This window comes from Vulpes vulpes, chromosome 8 (assembly GCF_048418805.1).
Source record: "Vulpes vulpes isolate BD-2025 chromosome 8, VulVul3, whole genome shotgun sequence".
Lineage (NCBI taxonomy): Eukaryota > Metazoa > Chordata > Mammalia > Carnivora > Canidae > Vulpes > Vulpes vulpes.
Genome location: NC_132787.1, coordinates 80,528,949 through 80,550,955, shown reverse-complemented (window position 1 = coordinate 80,550,955; position 22,007 = coordinate 80,528,949). Strand labels below are relative to the sequence as shown.

Sequence of the window (22,007 nt, the reverse complement as noted above, 5' to 3'; positions counted from 1 at the left end):
GGTAAATGACTATTACTAAATGTTTTACAATGCTATATATATTTTTTAGATTCTATTTTCTCTTATTAAAGGGAGAAAATGGAAGCAATATACACTTAATGCATGGAAAATTCATCACAGATTATGTTTTGAAAACTCTAGGTTATACCATTTTGTTACATAAATATTATTATCTTAAATGTATTTAGATATAAGCATGCATACATTTGTTCTTCAGACTAGTTACAGGTGATAGGAAAGAAAATAGTAGAAACTGGGAATTTGCTTTAGAAAGTTATTGGTGTAAATCTCTGTGGATTTATGAATTCAACCTGCTTGATAAGTCCCATGTTACTGGAATAAACTATGAATATGCCAAAAAGCTTAATTATGATATTTAAGTCTTTGTATTATTTTCTCTCTAGGTAGATGATTTGATCTACTGATCTATGATTTTCTTTTTTCACAAATGGCTTAATAATGATTGAGTTCTCAGACTAATACTTATATCTCTCAGTCACATCAACCAAACTTCTGAATTCGATAAAATAAAGCACCAGAAAATAGTAAAAATACTATTTTATCTGGTAACTTCTCAATAGTAGCTGTTTTCTAAAGCCTTTATATGTTCATGGCAGATGAGTCTGAGCATGCAGAGAGGAGTCAGACCAAGGCAGAAATTCCTCAAAGGCATTTATGGCTCTAATTCCAGCTTACTAGGACTCTACTGGAGTGTGAAGAAGCAGTAATTCTTAATATCTTCACTGAGGTACAGACCAATTATATGTTTGATGACTATCTCTACACAAATAGAATCATCTCAAAATCAGTTTGTTTTAAATAAAATGCCTTCTTTCTTATTCTCTACACTTACCCAAAGTTCCCAACCCTCTCCATATTATACCTAAAAGGCTTGGGAAGATGTATATGGTGGAGAACTTTGATAGTGCCGAGGATAATGGTGGCTGTCTAAATCTAATCTCCTCAATAAACAATAAAACCATATTAAATGCAATGCTTCCAACATTGCAGGAAGACAGAGGAATTTACAAATTAAGGTAGAAAAGTAAACTCCAAATTCTGGAAGAGATATCTCTGAAGGTCCCACTTTGCAGAGAGCAAATATAGGATTGGGGTGGGATCTGGAAAAACTGTCAAGAATACAGAAGAGGAAATGAAGGGTCTATGATAGACTTAAAATCATCCCCCCTCCATCCCTTGAGGAGAAAAAACAGCACACATGCAGAAATCCTAAGTGTGCCCTGGTAGATCAAATGTCTGCCGCAGGGAAGGGACTTAAAGGCATGGATGCTGAGGAGGCATCAGTCAGCGTGACACTGCTCTTGGGGAAGAGAAGGGCAGGAGGGAAGGGAGAGGCCTCCCCAAGCTCCATCAGAGGCTGGATAGAGAGGGGAAAAAGAAGCAAGAGGGATAGATTTGTGCCCCTGCAAGACAAAGGAGAACCCAAAACTGAAGGACATGCAAATCTCTTCACCACTAATTTTTAAAATGTGCTACTCATGAAAAAAACTGCACTTTGGTACAGTGACAGAAAGAACTATCTTGAGCTAGGATAGCTGTCAATTATTACAAGACAAATACTGCCAAGGAAATAAAATAGAGAAGAGCAGTTTCCATACAAACCTATTACTGGAAGAAAATAGAAATGAGAATCAAACATTTTAGCTGAAGAAAATCATGCCAAAAAAAAACCTAACAATGAAGCAGAAGAGAACTATCACAACACTCCAAACTGATTTAAGTATCTTCTAACATTCATCTGGAGATATGAAAGGCTACTTTTCTTTTTTAAAGATTTTATTTATTTCAGAGAGGGAGAAAAAACATGGGGGAGAGGGGAGAGGGGACAGGGAGAAGCAGGCTCCTTGCTGAGCAGGGAGCCCAAAGGATGTGGGGCTTGATCCCAGGACCCTGGGATCATGACCTGAACTGGAGGCAGATGTTTAACTGAGCCACCCAGGTACCCCCACGAAAAGCCACTTTGAATCAGAAATTCAAATAAGAACAGAAAGAAAGAAAGAAAGAAAGAAAGAAAGAAAGAAAGAAAGAAAGAAAGAAAGAAAGAAAGAAAAAGAAAGAAAGGAAGGAAGGAAGGAAGGAAGGAAGGAAGGAAGGAAGGAAGGAAGGAAGAAAGAAAGAGAAAGAAAGAAAGAAAGAAAGAAAAAAGTTATTTGAACTCAGGAAACAAACAAGAAAAAGACAAAACCATCTCACAGATAATGGCTAAAAAACACAAGATGCCAATGGGATAATAGATTCTAATGAAAATTGGAAGGGGCATTTTAAAAAAGCAATTAAGAGAATAAAAATGAGGGAAAAAAGTAACAGATTTTAGAGTGAAAGTGGTTGAAATAGAAGACAGGCAAAAAAGACCCAACATATGTAACTAGAATCTCTGAAGAAAAAAAAAACAGTGTAACAGAACCAATAGTTGAAACTATAAACTGGGGATCCCTGGGTGGTGCAGCGGTTTAGCGCCTGCCTTTGGCCTGGGGCGCGATCTTGGAGACCCGGGATCGAATCCCACGTCGGGCTCCCGGTGCATGGGGCCTGCTTCTCCCTCTGCCTGTGTCTCTGCCTCTCTCTCTCTCTCTCTCTGTGACTATCATAAATAAATAAAAATTAAAAAAAAAAGAAACTATAAACTATGAAATTTTTCTGGCAACAAAATAAGATTGGAGTATACATATTGAAAAGGCCCATGAGGTAGTTGGCAAAACTGAATCACAACAATCAACTCAAAGATGTATTGGAATAAAACTATCAAATCAAATACTTACATAGCCTGTAGGTATAAAGACTAAAGTATAGGAGAATGAGAGTGACATCCAAATTGTCAAGAGAACACACAATGCAACATAAAAATATAGCAGCCTTTTGAAGACACTCAAGAAAGTGAAAGCCAGGATTTTCTACTCAACCAAACTGTCCTTCAAGTATCAAAGTTATAGAAACTGTTCAAAATATGCAAGAACTCCAGGTATACTGCATTCGTAAACCTTCTCAAAGAATCTACAAGAGGACAACTTTTACCCAACCAAGAGCTGACTGGGAAAACTTCAGGAAGAGATTTACAGTAAGCATCTAATATATTTAACTGAAGACTAAAGCAAAAGTGGGGACAATGGTGGAAGAGTAATATATAAATGTTAGAAGTGCAGGACGCCTGCGTGGCTCAGTGGTTGAGCCTCTGCCTTTGGCTCAGGGCATGATCCCAGAGTCCTGGGATCAAGTCCCACATTGGACTTCCTGCATGAAGCCTGCTTCTCCCTCTGCCTGTGTCTCTGCCTGTCTCTCTCTCTCTCTGTGTCTCTCATGAATAAACACAATATTTAAAAAAATAAATGTTAAAAGTACTGACAGGTTAGAAAGTACTGCAATTAAAAATATGTGTAAGAGGGATGCTTGGCTGGCTCAGTGGTTAAACGCCTGCCTTCAGCTCAGGGCGTGATCCTGGAGTCCCAGGATTGAGTCCCACATGGGGCTCCCTGCATGGAGCCTGCTTCTCCCTCTGCCTATATTTCTGCCTCTCTCTCTGTCTCTCATGAATAAATACATAAAATCTTATAAAAATAAAAATATATGTAAGAAATGGAAAGGGAAAGAAGAAAGCAGAATAAACTCATTCATAACTGAAAAGATGGGGGAGTAAAATATACCACTAAAAACAAACCATAAAATAAAAGGTTAAATAAGAAAGCAGGGACTAAGAGCATTAAAAAAATACCCAAAGAAATCTGAGACATAAAAACCAACACAATACATAAAGAAACACAGATTAATATTGTACACATAAAAATTATAATATAAAACAATATGACAGAATAAAGACTAATATCAGTGATACCAATAATTATGAGTGAGCTTAACTCACTTATTAAATGAAAAAGATTTTCAATTTTACTCTCAAAGCAAGCTCCAACTATATGCTCTGTGCAAGAGACACATCTAAAGTGATTCAGAAAAGTTAAAATAAAAAGACAAGCAAAGGTATTCAGGGCAAATGGAAACATTAAGAAAGAAGATTTATGATCCTGGTATCTGATTGAGTAGAACTAAAACTACAAAAAGAATTAAATACAACAAAAGGGGGGTAGTTTTAATGCTAAAGCCACAAGTCACAATGAAGATACAAGAGCCTCCAAATAACATAACAATTACTGTTATAAAGCAGAAACTTTAGGACATGCAAGAAGACATGCACTGAAATACATTAATAATGAAACTTAAATAAACTACTGTCAGGAAAAGGCAAGGTAAATGCACAGAAGATATGTAACTATGTAGAAGACTTAAAAATGTAACCATAAAGGCAGCCTTTAGAAAGGCAGCATTGAATTTTACACTCTGATAATCTAAAATGTACCTTCTTCTCAAGCACACATGGAATATTTATAAAAAATGATCATATATTAGGTCACAAAGAAAACATTAGAAAGTTTCATAATTAGAAATCATAAAATCATTCTGATTACAAACTATCAAACTAGAAATTAGAATTAAAAAATATATACATAAAATTAAAAAAAAAAGACTTTCCACCTAGAAACTAAAAAAGCCTTCAATTAAATACCTCTTGGGTAAAGGGCAGAAATGCAAACTTAAATAATGGAATGTAAAAAAATAATAATGAAAATACTACATATCTAAAGCAATGAGATATATTTATTTATTTATTTATTTATTTATTTATTTATTTATTTTTTAGGAAAGGCATGTTATGAGATATATTTAAAGTGGGGATTCTCAACTGGGAGTGATTTTAGCCCCCAGGGGTATTTTTCAATGTCTGGAGATGTTTTTGGTTATTATGGGTATGTAGAGGCCAAGGGTGCTGCTAAGTATTCCTCAATACACAGGATAGAACCCCACAATAAAGAATTACCTATCCAAAATGTTTATAATGCCATGGTTGAGATAACCTGACATACAGAAATTAGGAGAAAAAAAATCCAGAGATCAAAACAATATAGAAGAAAAATGAGTAAAAATAACAAGCTTAACAATTTAAAAAAAGAACTACAAAATAAGCCAAAGAAAGCACAAGAAACAATATAACTGATGCAGAAATTAATAGAGAACACAAAAATAATAGATCTAATTAATAAACCCAAATATTAGTTCCTTAAAAAAATTAAAACAAACCTGTAACTAGCTTAACCAAGAAAAAAGAATGAATATAAGAAATAAAAATAAGAAATGACAAGAATAACCACCAAAGAGAACAATGTTTTTAAAAATCATGAGGCTACTTTCCAGACATCTATAAAAATGAATCTGAAAATGTAGATGAAATGGATAATTTTCTAGAGAAATACAGTTTACAAAAATTTACTTAGAGGTTGAGAACTTAGAGTAATTTTGCATAAGAAATAATTTGTGGTGTGTGTGTATGTGTGTGTGTCTGTGTGTGTGTGTGTGTGTTTAATCCCACAAAAAGCACCAGGGGCCAACTATGGCTTTGACTACTGTGTGTGTTGGTGAATCCTCTTTCTAAAACACAAGACTAGTCAAAATTGTCAAAAAAACAAAACCAAAACCAGCACAAAACAATTTGGGGGCTCTGGAAATCAACCAAAGGCAAAAAACAAATTGAGAAGTATTTATTCATGATACATTAGAACTCCACTTAAGGACAATGGGCATCTGTGGCTTCCTACCCGGGTCTGCTTGCCATTCTTTCTCTATCCCCATCCTCCAGCTCAGCAGGTGTAGCAGTTCTACCACTGTGAACAGGCCATAAACCAGAAGCCTTACTCTAAGAGAAAATGTGCTTGATATGGCTCAAACCTGTGACAGGCTGCAAACCTGTGACAATACTATCAGTAAAATCCTTAAAAATTCAGTAAGAAACAAATGGGGAAAACCCCCACAGCTTTGCAAGCCTAAGTGTATGGTTCCTGTAGGGGTGAGCTGCAGACTAGCCAAAAATTTATGGGAGGATCCTGGAAATGTAAGAACCATAGAAGAGTTAGGTTGGCTTTACATATCTCTGGCTAACTGGGAAACTATGAGGAATGCACAGGAAAGATAAAGGAAGTTAAAGCTGAGGCAGATTTGAGGACTGACTGAATTATGAATATGCTCTTCAACCCACACACTGATCCACTGGGAAAGGGTGAAAGACTATGGCTAGAGTTGTTTAAATACCACTGCTGCCCAAACTATTGGTGACCACTAAACTATGCAGACAATGGTTAGTCCTAGAGAGCCAGGCCAAAAAAATTAAAAACTGAACACAGACAACAATAGTCACACCCTCAGAAGGAGATAGATTCTGGAATACAAGCAGGTTACAAAAACAAAAACAAAAGCAACCCACAAAATTTTCCTCAGGGGGGAAAACTGGAATCCAGCATAGATATAATATCTAAAGTGTCTAGTTTTCAATTAAAAAAAATGAGACATGCTAATAAAAAGGAAAGTGTGATACTCAGGAAAAAAAAGTTAATAAAAATGGATTCTGAATGGATCTAGCTATTTTATTTAGCTGACAAAGACTTTAAAGCAACAATTATAAATTTGTTCAAATAATTAAAGCAATATAATTTAAAGAATTAAAGAATTATATGACAATGATTTAATAAATGGGAAAGCTCAACAACAACAACAAAATGACAAGTTTAAAAAAAAAAAAGAACCAAACAAATTTTTGAGTTGAGAGGTACAATTGAAATAAAAAATTCCCTACATGGGCTCAAGAGCAGATTTGAGATGGCAGAAGAAAGACTCAATGAATCTGAAGATATATTAATGGAAAAAGACCAATATCCAAGAGAGAAAAAAGACTGAACAGAGCCTCAGAGGCCTGTGGTACAAAATCAATAGTACCAACATAACTGTAATGACATTCCCAGAAAGACAAGTGAGAAAAAGGGGCAGAAGAAAATATTGAAAGAAATAATGGCAAAAAAGTTCCAAGTTTAATGGAAAATATTAATTTACAGATTCAAGAGCTAAATAAATCTCAAGTAGGATAAACATTAGGAGATCCAGCTCTAGATACATTATAGCCAAACTGTTAAAAGCCAAACTGTTAAAAGCCAAAGATAAAGAGAATATCTTGAAAACAGTGAGAAGGATCCATTCACATACATAAGCTTAATGACTGATGCATCAGAAAAACAGCAAAAAATCAATAAAACAAAAAGTTGGTTCTTCAAAAAGATCAATGAAATTGATGAATTTTTAGACTAAGAAAATAGAGAAAAAAATCATTCAAATCACAATCACCTAGAGAAATTAAAAATTGTTAACAGAATATTATGAATAGTTTTATGCAGCCAAATCAGACAATGTGGTTGGCTTAAAAAGACGAAATATCAAAACTGACTCAAGAAAAAGATAGAAAATCTGACTATGCCCATAACAAATGAAGAAACTGGATAATAATGAAAAATAACCCACAAAGAAAAGGGTCAGATGGCTTCATAGTGAATTCTACCAAACATTCAAAAAAGAATTAATACCAATACTTACGAACTAGTCCTAAAAATAGAAGAGGAGGAAACATTTCCTAACTAAATCCATAAGGCCAATATTCCCTTGATACACAGTTAGACTAAGAAATTACCAGAAAAACTACAGATTATTATTTTCATAAATATAGACACAAGAATCCTCAATGAAATAATTGGCAAACCAAATCCAGACACATATAAAAAAGATTATATATCATGAATATGTGGAATTTATTTTAAGAATGCAAGTTTGGTTAATATCTTTTTTTTTTTAAAGATTTATTTATTTATTCAGAGAGAGAGAGAGAGAGAGAAAGGCAGAGACAGGCAGAGAGAGAAGCAGGCTCCGTGTAGGGAGCCTGACGTGGGACTTGATCCTGGGTCTCCAGCATCAGGCTGCAGGTGGTGCTAAACCGCTGCGCCACCAGGGTTGCCCAGTTTGGTTAATATCAATGTGTAACACCATAATAATAACAGAATAAAAGACCCAACCACATGACCATTTCAATAGGCATAAAAAAAAAGCATTGACAAAAGCCAACCTCACTCATGATAAAAATCTCAACAAATCATGAATAGAAGGGACCTTCCTCAAGGGCATATGTGAAAAATGTAGTTAACGTGTGAAAAATGTAGTTAACGTGTTTAAAGACAATGCTTTCTCCCTAAGACTGGGAAAATGATTTTGCTTTTACCACTTCTATTTAAGATTGTATTGGAAGTTATTGCCATTGCAATAAAACAAGATAAATAAATTAAAGTTATATAGATTGGAAATGGAAAGTAAAGCTGTCATTACTTGGAAATGCCACGATACTGTATGTAAAAAAAACCCTAATGAATCTATAAAAAAGCAACTTGAACTAATGAACATATTTGCAATGTAGTAGGATACATGATCAATATAACATAATAAATGTGTATCTATGCAATAACAACAATTTGGAAATGAAAACAATTCCATTCATCATAACATTAAAAATAAAACATTTAGAAATGAATTTAACAAGTGAAGTGCAAGATCTGTACATTGAAAATTAAAGGAGAGATAAATAAAAGGAGAGAAATGTCATGGTCATGGGTTGGAAAACTCAAAATGTCAGTGCTCCATAAATTCACTGACAGATTAAATTCAATCCCTATAAAAATCCCAATAGACTTTTTTGGGGGCTAGAAATTGACAAGATGAACCTAAGATTGATATGTAAATGCACAGTACCAGGAAGAGCCAAAGCAACCTGGAATAAAAACAAACTGGGAAGACTTACAATACTTGACTTCAAATTTTACCATAAAGTTATAGTAAATCAAAGGATATGGCATTGGAATAAAGATAGACATATATATTAGTGAAACATTCAAGAAATAACCCTTTTTATTTATTGCCAATTGATTTTGACAAAGATGCCCTGGCAATTCAATGAAGACAGACTATTTCCAACAAATGACGCTAGAACAATTAGTATCCACAAGTAACAACAACAACAAAAGTCAAAAAAACCTTAGATACCTTACACAATATACAAAAATTAACTCAAAATGGATCATAGACCAAAATGTAAGAGCCACAACTACTACTGAGTTCTAGTTTAAAAAAAAAAAAAAAGGAGAAAAATCTTTTTGACCTTAAGTTAGGCAAAAATATCCCAAGAGATGACACTAAAAGCTTGATACGTAAAAGAAAATTGATAAAACGAATTTATCAAAATTACAATCTTTTGCTCTTCAAAAAAAGAAAATGAAAAAACAAGCTGCAGACTGAAGAAAATGTGAGATAAAGGATTTGTATACACAATATATATATACAGTACTCTTACAATTCAACAGGCAGCCAGATAACCTAAGTTAAAAATGGACAAAATATTTTTTTCAAGTAAATTATATCCCCAACATGGGGCTCAAACTCAGAACCCCAAGATCAAGAGTCACATGCTCTGCTGAGCCAGCCAGTCACCCTAAAAATGGACAAAAGGTTTCAAGAGACATTTCACCAAAGAAGATATACAAATGTTTAATAAGCACATGAAATAATGCTATTAGCCATTAGGAAATGTAAATTAAAACCACAATGAAAAAAAAAATAAAAAAAAAAATAAAACCACAATGATACTTCTACACACACACCAGAATGGGTAAAATCCAAAAGACTGACAATATCAAGGATTGATAAGGATGTATAGAAACTAAAACTCTCACACATTAATGGTGGGAACGTTAAATGGCACAGCCCCACTGGTAAATAGTTTGGTGATATCCTAAAAGTTAAACATAAAACATAAATAACAATTCTACTCTTTGGTATCTACTCAGGAAAAATAAAAATATATGCCTGTACAAAGACATGTATGCAGGTGTTTATAGTACCATTATTCATAAAAGCTTCAATTGAAAACAATCTAAATGTCCATTAACTGATGAATGAAAATCCATGCAATGAAATACTCATTCAGCATTAAAAGGAAAGTATAGATTTATTCTATTATGTGATAAGCATAAAAAAAAACCACAACTGAAAACATATGCTATGTGAAAGAAGCCAGACAACTCCCCTCCCACCCCCCACATATTGTATGATTCCATTTACATGGAATTTCTAGAAAAGGCAAATGTGCCACTGAGAAAGACCCAGGATTTCCTTAGTGGTACTGTTGCCTGAAATGCAAAGCCTGAATTGAATCATGAGAAAAAAGTAGAAATAATTTTGACATCCTACAAATATCTGGCCTGTGATTTTTTAAAAGTGCTAAGGTCATAAAAGACAATGGTCAAGGCACTGTTCCAGAAGGAAGGAGACTGAAAAGACATGAAAATAAAATGCAGTGTTGATCCTGAAATGAATCTTAGAATAACTATAAAGAGCAATACTGGGATAATTGGTGAAACCTAAATATTGACTGTGGGTTAGGTATTAAATTTCCTGATTTTGGTAATCTGTACTGTGGTTATGTAAAAACATGTCCTCATTCTTAGGCAGTTTACACTGAACTACTTAAGCATAAAGGTACGTGATGTCTGTAACTTACTCTCAAAAGGTACAGAAACATTAAAAGATACAAAAAATTAATTACTCTCAAAAGGTATATAAAAAAATTGAGGTACTCTCAAAAGTGAAACAGATGAAACTGGTTGAAAATATTTTTCACAGTCATTAGTGATGTTCAATTGAATTTATGTATCTCTTGGCTATGGGGCTTCCTGACTTCAAAATTTACCAAATATCTGGCTGTTAAATTAATGAAATTCCGTGCACAAAGGCAAGAACAGATATAGAGTTGGACCCATTGGTAAATACAGAAAGATATCTGAGTGGGTAAGATACTTGAGTGGATCATTAAATTCTTTGAAAGTTTCCTATTTTATTTCCTTAGTCTGAAGAAAATGATGCACATAGAAACAGAAAACCCTGGGAGGCAGATTATTTTCCATGACCGTATCACAAAGCAGGTCCTAAGGGCTCAAGCAAGCCTATGGAATACACTGGGGGAAGAAAATTAAGAAAGAGAGAGTAATGGGGTGAAAACATACTTATTAATTTCCTGATCTTAAATTTATAAGAAACTGGTGTAAACAGCGGTGTTAGGAGCAAGGGAAGCAAAGAGAGGCATTTTCTTTTTTTTTTCTTTTTTTTTTTTTTTTTAAAGGGAGGCATTTTCAAGACCAGGCCAGCCCAGTTAAATCCTGCAGGCTTAAAGCCACAACGTGCTATGTTATTTATTACTGTTTCCAATGCAACCAAACCTGCACTATGCATGTTTAATAGAACTGATCAGGAAAAATGGGCTGCGAAAGGATTCTGCATCTGTCTTAGGAACATCATACTGCATCACAGAACTTCAAAAAGTACACACACACCTGTTGACAAACTTGTTTTTTTTTTTTTTTTTTTTTTTTTAAGATTTTATTTATTCAGAGAGAGAGAGGCAGGGACAGAGGCAGAGGGAGAAGCAGGCTCCATGCTGGGAGCCCGATGCAGGACTCGATCCCGGGTCTCCAGGATCACGTCCTGGGCCGAAGGCACCCGGGCTGCCCAACAAACTCGTCCTGACGACAGTACAATCATATTAATTAAAAGCATCCCAGGAAACCAGAAGACCATGTAATTTATATAAGCCAGGAAACTGGTTTTGTTTAAACCACCACCACCACCACATTTCCTATGTACGCGTACCTGGAAGCGTGGCCGAGTCCGCTTGACCTCCAGGCCTCTAAAGGGGTCTCGACCCCCAAAGGCAGCGCAGCCCGGCGGCCGCACGGGGCCGGCCTCCCGAAGCGCAGGCGCGCGCCCGCGGCCCCTCCGCCCTCCCGCCCTCCCCCAGGCCCCGGGAGCTGCGGCGGGGTGGGGGCCCTCAGGAACGCTCCCTCCCCGGGAGCGTGCACGCAGACCCCACTTCGCTCTCCCCGAGCCCCGGGCCCGCCGGCAACCGACTTACGGCGCGGACCCGGGGCGCGCCCCCGCAGCCTCGCGCAGCCCCGCGCAGCCCCGGCCGCCCCAACCCTGGGCGTCGCCGCGCGCAGGCCGCCCCCCCGCACAGCCGCTGCGGAGCGCTCGGCCGCGGCGTCTCCCGGGCAACCGGACGCTCAGCGCGCGCGGGCCGGGCGGCTTCCGGAGCCTGCGGTGCCCCCGCCCGCCGCCGGGGGCGCCCGGCCGCCTGCCTCCCCCGGCGGCGGGGAAGGGAAGGGCTGGGGCCGTGGGTGGGGGCGCGAGCAACCCCTGGGCGGAGCCACGGCCGCGGTGCAGACGCCCCAGAGCTTCTGCTCCGCAAGCCCGACGGCGCCTGGAGAAGGCGCTCAGGAAACTTGAAAACGACTGGCGGGTCAACGCCGGGAGTGTGGGAGGCGCCCCTTTCCAAGGCCCGCGGCGCACCGAGAATGAAGCGCAAGTGGATGTTGCAAACGGGCGGTCTCCGTGCCTGGGCGGGGACCTTCAGTCTGTCAGATCCTCTGTCCTGAGTACTTTCCAGTCTTGCTCTTGTGCAAACGGCTCTTCAGCGGAGGTCTGGAGCTGCTCCTGACCGGCAGCCCCGGCACCAGCGCGGCACGCTGCTGCCCACCTCAGCGCCCAGCGCCGCGTAGCGCGAAGCGTCTGGAGCGGGTTCCCACGAGACGCACGGGCCGCGCGGTGGGGGAAGCCGTCAGGCCAGGGTGTGAGGACCGCTCTCCTGAAGTGCACGTACTCACGCCGGACAAGATCGTTTTTGCCAAAGCTTACTCTTCTTGTTCCCAAGTACGAACTTAAAAAAAAATACTATATGTTAAGGAGCACGTACATACTTTGTTTAGCATCAATAAAGCGGTCCTCATTGTGCCGGATTTAGGGTGACCATACTTCCCCTTCTTCCTTCGGGTGACTGACTGTACCCCTTTCCTCATCTTCGATTTTCCATCTGCTTTCATCTGCTTAGAAAATACCAGAAACCACCTTTAGCTCCTTCCTCCTTCAAGACCAAGCACGTTCCCAATAAACTCAAGCCTACACGAACTCACATCTATTCATTTCTGTACCACTTCTGCCCCCCTCCTGCTACAGAAAATTTTCTCAGTAAGGATTCAAGTAGATCACCTCAGCACAAACCCAGCAGCCTGGTTTCACGGGCCGTGTGTCTGATCGCTGGGGTTCCCAAACTGTTGACTGCGGAGCTCCTAGCTCCCTTCCTCATTAGGAAGCTCTCCACAATCAGGCCCAACCTTGCTTTTTAGCTTCCTGCCCCGTTGCTATGCTCCAGGCACCCCAAACTGAGCTCAGCTGCATTTACCACTCTTTCAGGAACGTGCATTCGAGGTCCTTGAACTTTGGTCTAGCCTACAGCTCGCTGACCTTTTGTCCTGCACTTGATAAACCCTTCATCAATTAACAACCTGGTTTATATATAACTTTCCACTAAAGGCTTTTTCCCAAAGCATAATTAGATGCAGCCCTTTCTTTGTACCTTTCTTTAAATTTATTTTTTCATCCAAGTGGGCTCCTTGAATACTGGAAATGCTGCTTTTTCTTTTTTTCCAGTGCCAGTGAGGTGCCTGGATACACTGTAAGTGATATATAAGTTAGTGAGTATTCACAAAGTAAAAAGTCTTTGCAATGAGTTTTGACTAGACTTAATAACCTTTAACTGTAAAGTTATTTTATGCAAATCCTCTTATTGTAATACAAAAATACTTTGAATAAAGAAAATGCTTTTTGGTAAAGCAAAAAATGGAAGACAGGAAGAGAATTTCTCTTGTTGCAAGAGATGGTGGAAATCAGAATTTGAAATCTAACTCCTGGAGAAAAATGCTTAATGTGTTTTAGAGGGCAGTGGATATACTGCTTGTATTTTGTGTAATACATACTTTAGTAGTTAAGAGTATATACACTTTGAACCAAAGTGGCCTGGGTTCAAATCCTGGCTCCACCACTTTTCAGCTATATTATCTTAGCAAGTTATTTAAGCTTTCTGTGCCTTAGTCTCTTCATTTGTAAAATGGCATTAACAATAGCTACCCACTTGGGCTGTTCTGGGGCTTCAGTGGGACAATATATGTAAAGCATGTAGAATCACACCTGACAGAGATACATGCACTCGACTCTTAACAATATTCCCTCAAATAATACTTTTAGTGCTTACCCATGATTTTGTATAGCACGCATTTTCATATTTCTTCTAGTAATGGTGAAAACTGCTGTCTGTCCTGTTTCCTGATCTCTCCTGTAATCAGTGGCACACTTGCCAGCTGAATGACTGCAACAGGCCCAGAAACAACTGATCTCATTCTTCTCAACACTAGTGTCTAAAAAACTAGCTAATAAAATAGGTAGCTTGAACTTCAATGAAGCTGAGATACATTGCTCCAACATTTCAGTGTGTCTCTTTTCCTTCTGAATGAATACAGATCTTTAATCAAAAAATATTAGGTGAAGCCACAAAATTTACACTTTTAAGAGTCATCAAAGATTATTCTGAGGCATGTGATCCTTGGACCACCGTCAGAAAAATGATTTAAATTCAGGTCAGCCAATGTTTCCCACATAGGGACTACACATCAGAATAATCTGTACGACTTTATACAAATGACAGGTTACTTGGGCTTGGCCCCCAAAGTGTGATTCCAGGGGTCTATGTTGTTTAAAAGCCCATGAATAACACACAAACCAGCTGTATATTTTCTGGAAATAATTCTAAGTGTTTAAATATGATTTAATATGACAGTTAAATATGATTGTTAAATTTTCTGAGATGCGACCCTATATATATAACTTACAGGACTTGGAAACTAGAAAAAACAGTGGTCCAGAAAAAGGATCAACAACTTGGTCAATAAATGCCAAGAACAAAATCTTAATTTCTTGAAAGTCTATTCCATGAGTCTTTCTTTTTCAAAAAGTCAATGTTATTCTGGCAAAGATGTGTTTTTGAGTCATTATTCAGTCATTAATGCTAAGATCAGTGACAATGTATTTTTTTGGGAAAAGTGACACATATATACAACTGCTATGATTATTAACACCTATATGATTTAGAAGTCATGTTTTAGATAAGAAAACTGTTCTAGAGTCAAGTAAATTACCTAACATCACACAAAAGGGTGGTGACACTACCAAGAGTAGAAATGGTGCCTCATGATCCACCATCCAGTTCTTCCAATCTAATTGTCCCCTTCTTTAACTTCCAAAACTGCATTCCAAACACGCTCCCCTTCCTTTCTGTAACCCAGGAGTTGGCACACTTTTTCTATAAAAGGGTCAGACGGTAAATGTTTAAGGCTCTGTAAGCCATACAGCTTTCTGGCAACCATTCACCTCTGTCACTGTAGCACAAACACAGCCATAAACAACACATAAATGAGTATGTGGTGCGGTGTTCCAATAAAACTTTATTTACAAAAACAGGTGGTAAGCAGGATTGGGCTGAGGTATGTTTGCCGACACCTGCTCCATAAGACTATGAATGTTCAATTAATTTTTCTGATCGGAAAGTTGAAAATTCTATAAAAGATGCCCCGTTATGAAACTGAGATGACACTTCAAATAAAAATATGATCTAAGGGACATGAAGTATTTAAGGGGGTATTTAAAGAGTCAACGCAGAATGATTAAAAACTGTTTTTCTCCTTAATATATTTTAGTCTTACTCCATATAAGCCAGATGACAAGCTACTATACAACCGCATGTTAAAAAACGTGTTTATTTTACACTATGTACAATCAGGAACATATTTAAAAGCATTATCAATTAAAATAAATGAAGACCACAAATCACAATTTAGTTTGTTCCTAGTGTATATATCCACATTAAAATATAAAGAACATATACCAAAAAAGAGCCAAAGTGTGCATTTTGCTAAAACTTGGTATATACATATTCCATTGGAAAAAAGCAATCAAAAAGGACTTTAAACCAAAACTAAGTTCCTGTGATGTGTAGTAACCATTATATTGTTTATATGAGGTAGTAACTAAATTATTTTGGCCATGTGTGAATACTCTAAGTCAAAAGAAATATGAAAATGATCATAAAATAAGGCCAACCAAAGCAAAAATTTCACTAGAAATTTGAACCACTCCATTCTATGGAATGTTATAGTTCTTCAATATGATTATATGAAATGTTTAGTGTGGACTCTTTAATAAAGCTAATTTATCCTTTGTGCATACTGTGCATACTGTAATTCTGACAACAACTGCAGTGTTATTTCACGGTACCGCTATTCTGTGATTCAAAACTTTTTCAAAGGTATGTTTTTAAGCACAAACAATCTTACAGGATTCTGCTTAAATATAAAAAGACCAGTTACTACAACAGGTGGTTAATTGGTTTGTTTCACATAGAAAACAATCCAAATACATTTAAAAAAAGATATTGTGGAGCCAAATGTGTATTGACAATGTCACAGCTTACTTTTGTGACTTAATACATCACATATCGATATTCTGTGCAAATATAAACACCAGTGTACTTGCATTAAAATTAAAAACAAGATTATAAAATGATTATAGCCTCCATTACAATTTTGAAAGTTACAAGATTTATATTTGTATTACTAAATTACATATAATAAAAATACAATAGTGTTAAATGTACTGTTTGCCAGCATCCCATTTTGTAATATAGCCACACCCAAGAATATACTAAGAATTTTTAAAATATTAACCCCAGTTGCATTTTTCATCAACATTTACATTTGTACAGATAAGACGCTTACTTGTACATCTCATAAAAGTACATTATCTACATAAATTCTTAGTGTATGTCTTCAGCAATATGAAGTTTCACAGAAAAATACTGCCCATATGTACAAAGATTACATAACAATGAATTAAGCACTTGTGTGGTTCAATATGCTAAATATATCCATACCACTTAAAACAAAAAGGCTCCCCATCTTGTCTCATGCCACAATAAATTACATGTAACTGAAGCCAGGTCACTGCAGCTTTTGTACAGCTTCAAGCATTCATCAATGTTGCGGCAGTAGTGTTTGTTCTTTCTAGAATTAACTGTCCAAAGCACAGACTTCCTCAGTAACTGTTTTCATGGCCCGCCAGGATGTATAAGTTGCTATTTGCTGTGGGGTTATCAGTTGGCCTACTTTCCAAAACCACGACCCTAAAGTAATAATAATAATAATAAATAATAATCAGACAAAAAGTTATTCTTGAAAACTAACGTTAGCAGAAACATTTTCCATTGCTTCTTCATTTTATGCCTCTATAAATGCTGTTTATTTGATTTGTGGACAGAAAATGATTTGCAAATCCCTATGATTACAGAACCAGTTCCAACCCCAGGAAGTAATATTGCTACCCACCATCTCCCACCTCTAAGCTGGTGTTGTTCTAAGGGTCAGAGGTGGAGAAAACCTGTATTTGGAATAATTTGGGGAACTTAATTTTTACAAAGTATAAAATCATCTGTCGTTCAAGAATCAGAAAGTATATCAGAATAGAACCCAAAAATTCTATGTGGCACTAAAACCAAGAAGTTTTATTTGTTAGCATATGGTATTTCCTCTTTCTAATCCTGTAAATCATACTTTAGATAGCACATTTAATGCAAAATTAGTACTGACAGATTGATATATTCCTGTTACTTGGAAGATCAGGCACATTTTATAACTTTCTGACTTGTGAATTCTTCAGTGTGAAAAATACAATGTTGAATATATTACTGTAGAAATTTCAATTCCCTTGAAAAAGAAATCAGTTTCATGCTGGATTTATAAAATGCATTTAGTACTATGTATTTAACACAACCCATTCTCCATACCTGTCAGATCCAAGCAGTCTGAAAATTCTTGTGTTATCTGAAATTTCTTGTGTTACCTGTGCAATTAAAATATAAACTTAATTTCTGGAATTAAAGGCACAAAATTTTATATGGGCATTTAATTTATAGCTCTACTGAAAAGAAATATAATTCCTAAGATGAAAATAGAACCCTGCATGATTGTTAAATCAGTACATAAATACATCAGAGTTTGTTAGTCTATGAAAAATGTGCTTAATTTTCAATTAATCATAAAATAGGAGAGTAGGAAAACCATTTACTTATTAATTATAGACCCTGGAAAAATTTAAAAGCAAGCACCTAGACCATTTATCTATCAGAAACCTCTGTCAGTTATGTTAATACTAACAGCAAGGCCACTGAAGCAGCAAGCCACTCAGATCTGGTTCTTTTATTTCAAAGGCTGCGCTGTGGTATGATGGGACAAATTCGAGATTGGAATTTGAAGCCCTGCTCTCCCACTTATGGGAGTGTCCAGTTACGACACTGGACAAGGTTATATAATTTCCTGAAAATAGTTTTGTCTTCTGTAAAATAAAAAGAGAAAAATCTCTACCCTGCAGTACTGTGCAGTGTTCTTAGAAGCAGTAGTAGGTATAATGCCTAGCTAAGGCAGTGCTCAATAGATGATTTTTCTTTCCCGTATCTCCCCCAGTCTCCTGAAATAGTATTTTCTGAAGGCATGTATCCTTTAAGAAGTCCTCAGTGTGGCAAATTACCAGTTGGGAAGTTAAAGATAAGTCTATGGGAGAAAGAAAAACCCACCATTTTTGCTTACTAAATGCAAAACATTCTAAATTATAATGGCAGTAACTTCTCCCCACAATGTCATAGGCTGAAAAAACCATTTGATTTCCAAACTAAATGCATTCTATTAGTACCTCGAAAATTGGTTATTCTGGAAACACTAAGGATTCTCACTCTCTTTTGGAACCCAGCACATCTGAAGGCTACAACCTGTTAACTTCAGTAATATTGGCTCACCATGACTTGATCTTCAATGTGTTTGGGGGTTTGCCTACTAGAAGGACCTAACATTTTTGGAGGAGCAGTATTCAGTACAGGCTGTTGGCACAGTTTGAAACAGCCCCTCAGGTGATTTTTTTGGACAACCTTTTCTTTTTCTGAAACTGCTCTCTTGTATCCTGCCCATGGTGTCTTTCTTTCTCTGCCTAGTGTTTATTAGTTGCTGACTATTCTTATCTCCCGCTCAATTCCCCCAGGTGATTTTTCAAACTTCCTGAGAAGCCCTTTTGTGGAAATAGCTACTAGAAACATATTAGCTATGAAGTTTCTTTTCTTTCATTTAAAAATTTTATTTTTAAGCAGTCTCTACAACCCAACTGGGGCTCGAATTTATAACCCTGTGCCTTGGCTAAAAGCCGCATGCTCTACAGATGGAGCCAGTCAGATGCCCCTATGACTTTTCTGGAATACTTATTATAAGCCAGGCATTATGCTAAGCATATTACATGCTTCCTTTCATTTAATCTTAATAACCCAAAGAAGTAAGTACTATTTTGTTATCTTCAATTCACAAATGAAAAAGTATAGGCAAAGAAAAATTAAGTGACATGCAATGGCCACAGTTATGAAATAGCAGGATGGAGACTTGAATCCGGTATTTTCAACTCCGGAACTCATGCACATGGTAACTCTGCTATAATGTCCACTTGGTTAGAAGACATACTTTGAGCTTAGAATGATAGTTTAGAACACAAATGAGCTACTTTCTTGCTACTTTCTTTTCCCTCTACTGCTCAAGTGAAAGTTAAACTATTGAGAGGGGTTTGGGGACTGAGAGTTTCTGGTGACTTAATTTGCCCATAATATTCTTAGGGGCAATACCACATCTTGCTCACATCTGTAACCCCAGTGCATTCTGGTGGAAATGCTGAGCAGAACTGAGTATGTCACAGGAACTGGGAGTTAAATTGTTCCTGGAGCTAAATTAAGGCAGGAAGAAAGAAGTGGGGTACCTGGGTGGCTCAGTCAGTTAAACACCTGACTCTTGATTTCAGCTCAGGTCATGGTTTTAGGGTTGTGAGATTAAGCCCCATGTTGGGTTCTGCACTCTGCCTGGCATTTTCTCTCCCTCTGCCCCTCCCCCAATGCTCATGTTCTCTCTCTAAAATAATAAATAATAAATAGAATCTAAACAAACAAAAACCAGACATACAATTTGCATATCTCTACCAAAGCATCTATAGAAAAGGAGGGGAGGAGCCAAAGAATCTTATAAATGTCAAGTGAATACGGGTAAGAGAGACAACAGGTAAGGCAGTTGAAAAGGAATGTGCAATCCTTTACTTATAAGCCTGCTCTGGTCATTATTTCTGAAATACAAAGTAGAAAGTTGCCTCAAGACAGAGCCAGCATCTACACTCTTGTTCCAAGTGTGGTCTGGGAGAGTTGAAAGAAAATCACTTTTAGCAGTATCAGGAAATTCTTGTTCTGAATGTAGGAGTATCTGGTTGCACATGAAATATGCACTGGAGTTGTTTGAGTGAATGGAGAGAGGTGCTGCAGAGTATGTGCTATTAATTTAATTACCAGGCTGAATACAGTAAATATTAATAAAGTGAGCATACCAAGTATTCCTCTATTTATTAGGAATTTTTCAAAGTTAAAGAAAATTATTTGAAGTAGAATTTGATAGCTTCATGACTATTTAATGGACACAATTTTTAAAAGCTTACCTCATTAGATCTAAAACTTCTACCTTGCATTCCATGTTTCCAGAACGCTAGCACACTGTCTTGTAGGCAAACTAGCAGGCAAGAACAGCTCAGTTACTGTTAATAGTACAAAAGTTCAACCAATAAGCATCATTTTGTCCCTCTATCTTGTATAGCAATACTTCATTTAATAACGGTCAGCTATTCCATATTTACATGGCATCTTTACTTTTGAAATGAAAAATACACATATGCCAGATAGAACTTATTCAACTTTTTGGTAGGAAAAAAGAAAATTCTTCAAAAATATTGTTTTGTTTCTAGAAATTTTTGTTTTGATAAAATGACAATATTTGAAAATAAGGTGTTTCAAACACCTAGAAAAATATGAGAATAGCACAGAAACATATGCATTTACTATTTAACTAGCAAATCCTAACATTTTGCCATATTTGCTTTATGTTTTAAATAAAAACAAATATAGCTGGCATCCATATACAACCTCCTGTAATCCCATTCCAGTCCTTCTTCCCTCCCTGACACACTATTCTAAATCTGGTGCTTGGGCAGCCCGGGTGGCTCAGTGGTTTAGCACCACCTTCAGCCCAGGGTGTGGTCCTGGAGACCTGGGATCGAGTCCCAGGTCAGGGTCCCTGCATGGAGCCTGCTTCTCCCTCTGCCCGTATCTCTGCCTCTCTCTGTCTCTCATGAATAAATATAAAATCTTAAAAAAAATGCATATTTAAATACATACTTTTGTGTGTATTCAGCACGGAAATGTCCAATTTTGTTTCTCGTAGACAGCCAATTGTACCAGCATCATTTGCTGAACATCCACCATTTTCCACTGACATATTATGCTCATAAATTTCCATCTATATATAGGCCCATTTCTGAGCCTTCTCTTCTAGAGCCACTGTTCTATTTATTTATCCCTGTCTTGCTTGAGCCCACACTGTCTTAATCACTATAGCTTTCTAAAAGTTTCAACACTGATTAGGGCAAGTATTCTTTGAAATGTATTTTACTGTTCTTAGCCTTTGGTTCTTTCATATGAATTTTAAGATCAGCTTATCAAGTGGCATAAAACATCTTATCAGGATTTTTATTATAAATGCACCAAATTTGTGGTTTCATTTATAAAGAACTGACACCTTTCTCATATTCCGTCATTCTATCCATGGACATGGTATAGTTCTTCATTTGTTCAAATCGACTTTTATGTTTTTAAACAATAATTTTAAACAATTTGGAATTTCCTAGATAATGACCTTAAACATATTCTGATTACATTTAATTCCACCTATTTTATTGCCATTGTCAATGAGATCTTTTTTCCTTTCAAAAATTTCACAATTACTGGCACACTGAAAAGTGATTCATTTCTGTTAGTCACATTCAGCAACTCTGAATTCTCCTAGTGGTTCCTGTTTAGAGAGCTGTACATTCTATATAGATAATACCATCAGCAAAAAAGGATCTTGTGTTTCTTTCTAATCCTCATAGTTTCCTTTCTTGTCTAGTAAGATGTTGAAATGTGATGATAGTAGGTATTCTCACCTTGTTCTTGACTTTAATGGGAGAGTTTAACCATTAAAACATGAATA

General features: G+C 36.9%; 2 protein-coding genes across 14 annotated transcripts in view; both read right to left on the bottom strand.

The window, feature by feature from the left end:
* Positions 1–13,245, bottom strand: part of CDKL4 (cyclin dependent kinase like 4) — a 96,149-nt gene extending 82,904 nt beyond the window's left edge. For 3 of the 5 annotated variants that reach the window (XM_026018933.2, XM_026018931.2, XM_072767252.1), the window contains exon 1: positions 11,629–12,017. The gene's annotated coding sequence lies outside the window, so the exon portion shown is untranslated. Of the gene's footprint in view, positions 1–11,628; positions 12,018–12,731; positions 12,858–13,020 lie in introns of those variants that run through there. The other 2 variants (XM_072767253.1, XM_072767254.1) reach the window with 2 other exon arrangements.
* A 2,043-nt stretch (positions 13,246–15,288) lies between these two features.
* MAP4K3 (mitogen-activated protein kinase kinase kinase kinase 3) overlaps positions 15,289–22,007 on the bottom strand; it is a 183,473-nt gene continuing 176,754 nt past the window's right edge. For 7 of the 9 annotated variants that reach the window (XM_026018984.2, XM_026018985.2, XM_026018986.2 and 4 more), the window contains 3 exons: positions 20,422–20,492; positions 17,702–17,757; positions 15,289–17,041 (listed from right to left, as the gene is read on the bottom strand). In XM_026018984.2, the coding sequence (XP_025874769.1) occupies positions 16,954–17,041; positions 17,702–17,757; positions 20,422–20,492 (215 nt within the window). In that variant the 3' untranslated portion in view covers positions 15,289–16,953. Of the gene's footprint in view, positions 17,042–17,701; positions 17,758–20,421; positions 20,518–22,007 lie in introns of all 9 variants that reach the window. The other 2 variants (XR_012003160.1, XR_012003161.1) reach the window with 1 other exon arrangement.